Source organism: Bombina bombina, unplaced genomic scaffold (genome assembly GCF_027579735.1).
Source record: "Bombina bombina isolate aBomBom1 unplaced genomic scaffold, aBomBom1.pri scaffold_593, whole genome shotgun sequence".
Taxonomy (NCBI): Eukaryota; Metazoa; Chordata; class Amphibia; order Anura; family Bombinatoridae; genus Bombina; species Bombina bombina.
Genome location: NW_026511755.1, coordinates 188,837 through 203,708, shown reverse-complemented (window position 1 = coordinate 203,708; position 14,872 = coordinate 188,837). Strand labels below are relative to the sequence as shown.

General features: G+C 30.1%; 1 protein-coding gene across 1 annotated transcript in view; it reads right to left on the bottom strand.

Moving 5' to 3' along the window:
* Nucleotides 1–14,872, bottom strand: part of LOC128643934 (probable sodium-coupled neutral amino acid transporter 6) — a gene marked incomplete at its 3' end in the record, with an annotated part of 180,931 nt that overhangs the window by 93,825 nt on the left and 72,234 nt on the right. Inside the window, exon 6 of the mRNA XM_053696701.1 lies at nucleotides 1,299–1,377. Coding sequence (XP_053552676.1) covers nucleotides 1,299–1,377 — 79 coding nt within the window. The remainder of the gene's footprint in view (nucleotides 1–1,298; nucleotides 1,378–14,872) is intronic.

The window sequence follows — 14,872 nt, the reverse complement described above, 5'->3', positions numbered from 1 at the left end:
CCTTAGCTAATGAGCCATATCACACCCCTGTGCTAAGCTGTTTTTGGGCCTTTTAGATGCTTGTCACATTTAAAGGGACAGATACAATGATGCATTAAAAAAAAAAAAAAGAGTCTGATAATAACATGCAAATTAATTTGTTAAAGTTTCATGAGCTGTTTAAATATTGACAAAATAAGTGTAAAGTTTTGTGTCTATAAAACAATGGGAGCTGCCATATTGTAACTTAGGTTACCTTTTCTGCTGTGGCCAATTAGGGACAGTTAGGTCATTAGTGTTCTGCACTTCCATTTCTAACAGTAACTGAAAAGCTCACAGTTTCAGAAAAGAATTACAGGAAAAGGGGACAAAATAAATAGATACTTTGTGTGCCGCTGCTTGCCCGATAGCTTAAAATGTGCAGCAACAAGAGGAACTTTTTTAGTGTGATTAGGCTCAGATTTGTGTAAAAGAGTGGTTTCTCAATAGCAATTTCAGACAATATGGCAATAAGGTGTGGAAAGTTGCAAACCCTTACTGTTTCTTGTAACACTTATTGCATATGGGACCGTGCTGTGTATGTTACTTGTGCCGTACCAAGTGATTCTGAATAGCGGACACCTGTAATTCATGCATTTTGGGCCTTTACACATAAGAATAGAGCTGTTGGTGTCGGTATACGTAACTTGCTAAAATAATCTGCAGTAACCTCTTTTGAACATGCTACAGCTTTGTTTGAAGAAAGAGTACAAAACCGTACAAACAGCAGTAGTTACGCCACCTGCAGAGTGACCAGAGGCAACCAGTCTGCTATGCCAGTAAGGAACAGAGACTTTGCTATGTGTTAAAAAAAAAACAACAACATTTCTTAACTATAAAACCAGATTCTCATCTTCAGCTTTTTAGGTCACTTTTATAAATATCACTTAACTCAACAAATATCATTCCATAAATCAATACAACAATTATTTAAAACAACTAAGCACACTTCTAATGGAATAAAAAATGTACGCTGCCAAAAATCAGATTGTTGTGAATTATTGTGCTTCCGTCCCTTGAAATACTACAAGAAATGATATCTAAAATATAAACTATATATTAATACAAAGCCTAATCATGTCAGATGGTAACTGAATGTACAAATCAACACAAAACGACACTGTCAAGATGACTTGGTAAAATATCAGCTACGGTTTTAACATTGTGCAGGTGACGCACGTAGACTTATGCAGTACAAGGAACATGCTGTGACCTTAGAGATCGGAGAACAAAAGCTTCTGAGTCTGGGAGGACGGATGTCCCCATCAATTGTTGCTTACCCAGTATGGTCTTCTGTTAAAAACCCGGTGATAGCAGCTGGTAACTCTGACTTAATGATGAACAGATACGATGACATTGCTGCAAGCAAAGGGAACAGAACTAATGAATCATACAGAACCGAGACAGAATGTACAGAGATATTACACCTCAAGCACAGAAAACACATAGACAAATATACATATAGTTATAGATAAGGGATAGATAGAGCCTCTATAAATATACAGTACATATTATACACACACACACACACACACACATATAGTTATAGATAAGAGATACAACCTCTATAAATATACATGTACATATTATACACACACACATATAGTTATAGATAAGAGATACAACCTCTATAAATATACATGTACATATTATACACACACACATAAATATAGCTATAGATAAGGGAGATACAACCTCTATAAATATACATGTACATATTATACACACACACACATATAGCTATAGATAAGGGAGATACAACCTCTATAAATATACATGTACATATTATACACACACACACATATAGCTATAGATAAGGGAGATACAACCTCTATAAATATACATGTACATATTATACACACATATAGCTATAGATAAGGGAGATACAACCTCTATAAATATACATGTACATATTACACACACACACATATAGTTATAGATAAGGGAGATACAACCTCTATAAATATACATGTACATATTATACACACACATACATATAGCTATAGATAAGAGAGATACAACCTCTATAAATATACATGTACATATTACACACACACACATATAGTTATAGATAAGGGAGATACAACCTCTATAAATATACATGTACATATTATACACACATACATATAGCTATAGATAAGGGAGATACAACCTCTATAAATATACATGTACATATTATACACACACATATACATATAGCTATAGATAAGGGAGATACAACCTCTATAAATATACATGTACATATTATACATACACACACATATAGCTATAGATAAGAGAGATACAGCCTCTATAAATATACATGTACATATTATACACACACACACATACATATAGCTATAGATAAGGGAGATACAACCTCTATAAATATACATGTACATATTATACACACACACACATATAGCTATAGATAAGGGAGATACAACCTCTATAAATATACATGTACATATTATACACACACACATACATATAGCTATATATAAGGGAGATACAGCCTCTATAAATATACATGTACATATTATACACACACATACATATAGCTATAGATAAGAGAGATACAACCTCTATAAATATACTTGTACATATTATACACACACATACATATAGCTATAGATAAGAGAGATACAACATCTATAAATATACATGTACATATTATACACACACACATACATATAGCTATAGATAAGGGAGATACAACCTCTATAAATATACATGTACATATTATACACACACATACATATAGCTATAGATAAGAGAGATACAACATCTATAAATATACATGTACATATTATACACACACATACATATAGCTATAGATAAGGGAGATACAGCCTCTATAAATATACATGTACATATTATACATACACACACATATAGCTATAGATAAGGGAGATACAACCTCTATAAATATACATGTACATATTATACATACACACACATATAGCTATAGATAAGGGAGATACAGCCTCTATAAATATACAGTACATATTATACACACACACACATACATCTAGCTATAGATAAGGGAGATACAACCTCTATAAATATACATGTACATATTATACACACACACACACATACATCTAGCTATAGATAAGGGAGATACAACCTCTATAAATATACATGTACATATTATATACACACACACATATAGTTATAGATAAGGGAGATACAACCTCTATAAATATACATGTACATATTATACACACACACACACACACACACACACACATATAGCTATAGATAAGGGAGATACAACCTCTATAAATATACATGTACATATTATACACACATACATATAGCTATAGATAAGGGAGATACAACCTCTATAAATATACATGTACATATTATACACACACATATACATATAGCTATAGATAAGGGAGATACAACCTCTATAAATATACATGTACATATTATACACACACACATACATCTAGCTATAGATAAGGGAGATACAGCCTCTATAAATATACAGTACATATTATACACACACACACATACATCTAGCTATAGATAAGGGAGATACAACCTCTATAAATATACATGTACATATTATATACACACACACACACATATAGTTATAGATAAGGGAGATACAACCTCTATAAATATACATGTACATATTATACACACACACATATATAGCTATAGATAAGGGAGATACAACCTCTATAAATATACATGTACATATTATATACACACACACATATAGTTATAGATAAGGGAGATACAACCTCTATAAATATACATGTACATATTATACACACACACATACATATAGCTATAGATAAGAGAGATACAACCTCTATAAATATACATGTACATATTATACACACACATATAGCTATAGTTAAGGGAGATACTACCTCTATAAATATACATGTACATATTATACACACACACACATACATATAGCTATAGATAAGGGAGATACAACCTCTATAAATATACATGTACATATTATACACACACATACATATAGCTATAGATAAGGGAGATACAACCTCTATAAATATACATGTACATATTATACACACACACACATATAGCTATAGATAAGGGAGATACAACCTCTATAAATATACATGTACATATTATACACACACACACATATAGCTATAGATAAGAGAGATACAGCCTCTATAAATATACATGTACATATTATATACACACACACATATAGCTATAGATAAGGGAGATACAGCCTCTATAAATATACATGTACATATTATACACAAACACATATATAGCTATAGATAAGGGAGATACAACCTCTATAAATATACATGTACATATTATATACACACACATATAGCTATAGATAAGGGAGATACAGCCTCTATAAATATACATGTACATATCATATACACACACACACATATAGCTATAGATAAGGGAGATACAGCCTCTATAAATATACATGTACATATTATATACACACACACATATAGCTATAGATAAGGGAGATACAACCTCTATAAATATACATGTACATATTATATACACACATACATATAGCTATAGATAAGGGAGATACAGCCTCTATAAATATACATGTACATATCATATACACACACATATAGTTATAGATAAGGGATAGATACAGCCTCTATAAATATACATGTACATATTATACACACACATACATACATATAGTTATAGACAAGGGAGATACAGCCTCTATAAATATACATGTACATATTATATACACACATACATATAGCTATAGACAAGGGAGATACAGCCTCTATAAATATACATGTACATATTATACACACACATATAGCTATAGACAAGGGAGATACAGCCTCTATAAATATACATGTACATATTATACACACACACATACATATAGCTATAGATAAGAGAGATACAACTTCTATAAATATACATGTACATATTATACACACACATATAGCTATAGACAAGGGAGATACAGCCTCTATAAATATACATGTACATATTATACACACACATATAGCTATAGACAAGGGAGATACAGCCTCTATAAATATACATGTACATATTATACACACACATACATATAGCTATAGACAAGGGAGATACAGCCTCTATAAATATACATGTACATATTATACACACATACATATAGCTATATATAAGGGAGATACAGCATCTATAAATATACATGTACATATTACACACACACACATACATATAGCTATATATAAGGGATACAACCTCTATAAATATACATGTACATATTATATACACACATATACACACATATAGCTATATATAAGAGAGATACAACCTCTATGAATATACATGTACATATTATACACACACACATATAGTTATAGATAAGAGAGATACAACCTCTATAAATATACATGTACATATTATACACACACACACATATAGCTATAGATAAGGGAGATACAACCTCTATAAATATACATGTACATATTATACACACACACTTTTAGTTATAGATAAGAGAGATACAACCTCTATAAATATACATGTACATATTATACACATACATATAGCTATAGATAAGGGAGATACTACCTCTATAAATATACATGTACATATTACACACACACACACACACATATATATATAGCTATAGATAAGGGAGATACTACCTCTATAAATATACATGTACATATTATACACACACATACATATAGTTATAGATAAGGGATAGATACAGCCTCTATAAATATACATGTACATATTATACACACACATACATATAGTTATAGATAAGGGATAGATACAGCCTCTATAAATATACATGTACATATTATATACACACACATACATATAGTTATAGATAAGGGAGATACTACCTCTATAAATATACATGTACATATTATACACACACATACATATAGCTATAGATAAGGGAGATACTACCTCTATAAATATACATGTACATATTATACACACACATATAGCTATAGATAAGGGAGATACAACCTCTATAAATATACATGTACATATTATATATACACACACACACATATAGCTATAGATAAGGGAGATACAACCTCTATAAATGTACATGTACATATTATACACACACATATAGCTATAGTTAAGGGAGATACAACCTCTATAAATATACATGTACATATTATATATACACACACACACACACACATATAGCTATAGATAAGGGAGATACTACCTCTATAAATATACATGTACATATTATACACACACACATACATATAGCTATAGATAAGGGAGATACTACCTCTATAAATATACATGTACATATTATATACACAGACATATAGCTATAGATAAGGGAGATACAACCTCTATAAATATACATGTACATATTATATACACATACATATAGCTATAGATAAGGGAGATACAACCTCTATAAATATACATGTACATATTATATACACATACATATAGCTATAGATAAGGGAGATACAACCTCTATAAATATACATGTACATATTATACACACACATATAGCTATAGTTAAGGGAGATACTACCTCTATAAATATACATGTACATATTACACACACACACACATACATATAGCTATAGATAAGGGAGATACTACCTCTATAAATATACATGTACATATTATACACACACATACATATAGCTATAAGGGAGATACAACCTCTATAAATATACATGTACATATTATACACACACATACATATAGCTATAGATAAGAGAGATACAACCTCTATAAATATACATGTACATATTATACACACACATACATATAGCTATAGATAAGGGAGATACAACCTCTATAAATATACATGTACATATTATACACACACATATAGCTATAGATAAGGGAGATACAACCTCTATAAATATACTTGTACATATTATACACACATATACATATAGCTATAGATAAGAGAGATACAACCTCTATAAATATACATGTACATATTATATACACACATACATATAGCTATAGATAAGAGAGATACAACCTCTATAAATATACATGTACATATTATACACACACATATAGCTATAGATAAGGGAGATACAACCTCTATAAATATACATGTACATATCATACACACACACATATAGCTATAGATAAGGGAGATACAACCTCTATAAATATACATGTACATATTATACATACACACACATATAGCTATAGATAAGGGAGATACAACCTCTATAAATATACATGTACATATTATATACATACATACATATAGCTATAGATAAGGGAGATACAACCTCTATAAATATACATGTACATATTATACACACATACATATAGCTATAGATAAGGGAGATACAACCTCTATAAATATACATGTACATATTATACACACATACATATAGCTATAGATAAGGGAGATACAACCTCTATAAATATACATGTACATATTATACACACACACACATATAGCTATAGATAAGGGAGATACAACCTCTATAAATATACATGTACATATTATACACACACACACATACATATAGCTATAGATAAGGGAGATACAACCTCTATAAATATACATGTACATATTATACACACACACACACACATATAGCTATAGATAAGGGAGATACAGCCTCTATAAATATACATGTACATATTATACACACACATACATATAGCTATAGATAAGGGAGATACAGCCTCTATAAATATACATGTACATATTATACACACACATACATATAGCTATAGATAAGAGAGATACAACCTCAATAAATATACATGTACATATTATATACACACATACATATAGCTATAGATAAGGGAGATACAACCTCTATAAATATACAAGTACATATTATACACACACACACATATAGCTATAGATAAGAGATATAACCTCTATAAATATACATGTACATATTATACACACACACACATACATATAGCTATAGATAAGGGAGATACAACCTCTATAAATATACATGTACATGTTATATACACACATACATATAGCTATAGATAAGGGAGATACAACCTCTATAAATATACTTGTACATATTATACACACACATACATATAGCTATAGATAAGAGAGATACAACCTCTATAAATATACATGTACATATTATACACACACATGCATATAGCTATAGATAAGGGAGATACAGCCTCTATAAATATACATGTACATATTATACACACACATACATATAGCTATAGATAAGAGAGATACAACCTCTATAAATATACATGTACATATTATACACACACACATACATATAGCTATAGATAAGAGAGATACAACCTCTATAAATATACATGTACATATTATACACACACACATACACATAGTTATAGATAAGGGAGATACAACCTCTATAAATATACATGTACATATTATATACACACACACATATAGCTATAGATAAGGGAGATACAACCTCTATAAATATACATGTACATATTATATACACACACACATACATACATATAGCTATAGATAAGGGAGATACAACCTCTATAAATATACATGTACATATTATACACACATACATATAGCTATAGATAAGGGAGATACAACCTCTATAAATATACATGTACATATTATACACACACATACATATAGCTATAGATAAGGGAGATACAGCCTCTATAAATATACATGTACATATTATACACACACATACATATAGCTATAGATAAGAGAGATACAACCTCTATAAATATACATGTACATATTATATACATGTACATATTATACACACACATACATACATATAGCTATAGATAAGGGAGATACAACCTCTATAAATATACAAGTACATATTATACACACACACACATACAGGGAGTGCAGAATTATTAGGCAAATGAGTATTTTGACCACATCATCCTCTTTATCCATGTTGTCTTACTCCAAGCTGTATAAGCTCGAAAGCCTACTACCAATTAAGCATATTAGGTGATGTGCATCTCTGTAATGAGAAGGGGTGTGGTCTAATGACATCAACACCCTATATCAGGTGTGCATAATTATTAGGCAACTTCCTTTCCTTTGGCAAAATGGGTCAAAAGAAGGACTTGACAGGCTCAGAAAAGTCAAAAATAGTGAGATATCTTGCAGAGGGATGCAGCACTCTTAAAATTGCAAAGCTTCTGAAGCGTGATCATCGAACAATCAAGCGTTTCATTCAAAATAGTCAACAGGGTCGCAAGAAGCGTGTGGAAAAACCAAGGCGCAAAATAACTGCCCATGAACTGAGAAAAGTCAAGCGTGCAGCTGCCAAGATGCCACTTGCCACCAGTTTGGCCATATTTCAGAGCTGCAACATCACTGGAGTGCCCAAAAGCACAAGGTGTGCAATACTCAGAGACATGGCCAAGGTAAGAAAGGCTGAAAGACGACCACCACTGAACAAGACACACAAGCTGAAACGTCAAGACTGGGCCAAGAAATATCTCAAGACTGATTTTTCTAAGGTTTTATGGACTGATGAAATGAGAGTGAGTCTTGATGGGCCAGATGGATGGGCCCGTGGCTGGATTGGTAAAGGGCAGAGAGCTCCAGTCCGACTCAGACGCCAGCAAGGTGGAGGTGGAGTACTGGTTTGGGCTGGTATCATCAAAGATGAGCTTGTGGGGCCTTTTCACAGACATATAGTTATAGATAAGGGATAGATACAGCCTCTATAAATATACATGTACATATTATATACACACATACATATAGTTATAGATAAGGGATAGATACAGCCTCTATAAATATACAAGTAAATATTATATACACACACATACATACATATAGTTATAGATAAGGGAGATACAGCCTCTATAAATATACTTGTACATATTATATATATATACACACACATATAGTTATAGATAAGGGAGATACTACCTCTATAAATATACTTGTACATATTATACACACACATACATATAGCTATAGATAAGGGAGATACTACCTCTATAAATATACATGTACATATTATACACACACACATATAGCTATAGATAAGGGAGAGATACAACCTCTATAAATATACATGTACATATTATACACACACATACATATAGCTATAGATAAGGGAGATACAACCTCTATAAATATACATGTACATATTATACACACACATATAGCTATAGATAAGGGAGATACAAGCTCTATAAATATACATGTACATATTATACACACACATATAGCTATAGTTAAGGGAGATACTACCTCTATAAATACACATGTACATATTACACACACACACACACACATACATATAGCTATAGATAAGGGAGATACTACCTCTATAAATATACATGTACATATTATACACACATACATACATATAGCTATAGATAAGGGAGATACTACCTCTATAAATATACATGTACATATTATATACACATACATATAGCTATAGATAAGGGAGATACAACCTCTATAAATATACATGTACATATTATATACACATACATATAGCTATAGATAAGGGAGATACAACCTCTATAAATATACATGTACATATTATATACACATACATATAGCTATAGATAAGGGAGATACAAGCTCTATAAATATACATGTACATATTATATACACATACATATAGCTATAGATAAGGGAGATACAAGCTCTATAAATATACATGTACATATTATATACACGTACATATAGCTATAGATAAGGGAGATACAACCTCTATAAATATACATGTACATATTATACACACACATATAGCTATAGTTAAGGGAGATACTACCTCTATAAATATACATGTACAACTTACACACACACACACACACATACATATAGCTATAGATAAGGGAGATACTACCTCTATAAATATACATGTACATATTACACACACACACACATACATATAGCTATAGATAAGGGAAATACTACCTCTATAAATATACATGTACATATTATATACACACACATACATATAGCTATAGATAAGAGAGATACAACCTCTATAAATATACTTGTACATATTATACACACACATATAGCTATAGATAAGGGAGATACAACCTCTATAAATATACATGTACATATTATACCCACACATACATATAGCTATAGATAAGAGAGATACAACCACTATAAATATACATGTACATATTATATACACACATACATATAGCTATAGATAAGGGAGATACAACCTCTATAAATATACTTGTACATATTATACACACACATACATATAGCTATAGATAAGAGAGATACAACCTCTATAAATATACATGTACATATTATATACACACATACATATAGCTATAGATAAGAGAGATACAACCTCTATAAATATACATGTACATATTATACACACACACATACATATAGCTATAGATAAGGGAGATACAACCTCTATAAATATACATGTACATATTATACACACACATATAGCTATAGATAAGGGAGATACAACCTCTATAAATATACATGTACATATTATACACACACACATACATACATATAGCTATAGATAAGGGAGATACAACCTCTATAAATATACATGTACATATTATACACACATACATATAGCTATAGATAAGGGAGATACAACCTCTATAAATATACATGTACATATTATATACACACATACATATAGCTATAGATAAGGGAGATACAACCTCTATAAATATACATGTACATATTATATACACACACACATATAGCTATAGATAAGGGAGATACAACCTCTATAAATATACATGTACATATTATACACACACATAAATATAGCTATAGATAAGAGAGATACAACCTCAATAAATATACATGTACATATTATATACACACATACATATAGCTATAGATAAGGGAGATACAGCCTCTATAAATATACATGTACATATTATATACACACATACATATAGCTATAGATAAGGGAGATACAGCCTCTATAAATATACATGTACATATTATACACACACACATATAGCTATAGATAAGAGATATAACCTCTATAAATATACATGTACATATTATACACACACACACATACATATAGCTATAGATAAGGGAGATACAACCTCTATAAATATACATGTACATATTATACACACACACACATACATATAGCTATAGATAAGGGAGATACAACCTCTATAAATATACATGTACATATTATATACACACATACATATAGCTATAGATAAGGGAGATACTACCTCTATAAATATACATGTACATATTATATACACACACACATATAGCTATAGATAAGGGAGAAACAGCCTCTATAAATATACATGTACATATTATACACACACATACATATAGCTATAGATAAGGGAGATACTACCTCTATAAATATACATGTACATATTATACACACACATACATATAGCTATAGATAAGGGAGATACTACCTCTATAAATATACATGTACATATTATACACACACACATACATATAGCTATAGATAAGGGAGATACAACCTCTATAAATATACATGTACATATTATATACACACATACATATAGCTATAGATAAGGGAGATACTACCTCTATAAATATACATGTACATATTATACACACACAAACATATATAGCTATAGATAAGAGAGATACAACCTCTATAAATATACATGTACATATTATACACACACATATACATATAGCTATAGATAAGGGAGATACAGCCTATATAAATATACATGTACATATTATACACACACACACACACACACACATATAGCTATAGATAAGGGAGATACAACCTCTATAAATATACATGTACATATTATACACACATACATATAGCTATAGATAAGGGAGATACAGCCTCTATAAAAATATACATGTACATATTATACACACACACACATATAGCTATAGATAAGAGAGATACAGCCTCTATAAATATACATGTACATATTATACACACACACATATAGCTATAGATAAGGGAGATACAACCTCTATAAATATACATGTACATATTATACACACACACACACACACACATATAGCTATAGATAAGGGAGATACAACCTCTATAAATATACATGTACATATTATATACAAACACACATATAGCTATAGATAAGGGAGATACAACCTCTATAAATATACATGTACATATTATACACACACACACATACATATAGCTATAGATAAGGGAGATACAACCTCTATAAATATACTTGTACATATTATACACACACATACATATAGCTATAGATAAGAGAGATACAACCTCTATAAATATACATGTACATATTATACACACACATACATATAGCTATAGATAAGAGAGATACAACCTCTATAAATATACATGTACATATTATACACACACATACATATAGCTATAGATAAGGGGGATACAACCTCTATAAATATACTTGTACATATTATACACACACATACATATAGCTATAGATAAGAGAGATACAACCTCTATAAATATACATGTACATATTATACACACACATACATATAGCTATAGATAAGAGATATACAACCTCTATAAATATACATGTACATATTATACACACACATACATATAGCTATAGATAAGGGAGATACAACCTCTATAAATATACATGTACATATTATACACACACATACATATAGCTATAGATAAGAGATATACAACCTCTATAAATATACATGTACATATTATACACACACACATATAGCTATAGATAAGGGAGATACAACCTCTATAAATATACATGTACATATTATACACACACATAAATATAGCTATAGATAAGAGAGATACAACCTCAATAAATATACATGTACATATTATATACACACATACATATAGCTATAGATAAGGGAGATACAGCCTCTATAAATATACATGTACATATTATATACACACATACATATAGCTATAGATAAGGGAGATACAGCCTCTATAAATATACATGTACATATTATACACACACACATATAGCTATAGATAAGAGATATAACCTCTATAAATATACATGTACATATTATACACACACACACATACATATAGCTATAGATAAGGGAGATACAACCTCTATAAATATACATGTACATATTATACACACACACACACACACACACATATAGCTATAGATAAGGGAGATACAACCACTATAAATATACATGTACATATTATACACACACACACATACATATAGCTATAGATAAGGGAGATACAACCTCTATAAATATACATGTACATATTATATACACACATACATATAGCTATAGATAAGGGAGATACTACCTCTATAAATATACATGTACATATTATACACACACAAACATATATAGCTATAGATAAGAGAGATACAACCTCTATAAATATACATGTACATATTATACACACACATATACATATAGCTATAGATAAGGGAGATACAGCCTATATAAATATACATGTACATATTATACACACACACACACACACATATAGCTATAGATAAGGGAGATACAACCTCTATAAATATACATGTACATATTATACACACATACATATAGCTATAGATAAGGGAGATACAGCCTCTATAAATATACATGTACATATTATACACACACACACATATAGCTATAGATAAGGGAGATACAACCTCTATAAATATACTTGTACATATTATACACACACATACATATAGCTATAGATAAGAGAGATACAACCTCTATAAATATACATGTACATATTATATACACACATACATATAGCTATAGATAAGAGAGATACAACCTCTATAAATATACATGTACATATTATACACACACATATAGCTATAGATAAGGGAGATACAACCTCTATAAATATACATGTACATATTATACACACACATATAGCTATAGATAAGGGAGATACAACCTCTATAAATATACATGTACATATTATACACACACATACATACATATAGCTATAGATAAGGGAGATACAACCTCTATAATATACATGTACATATTATA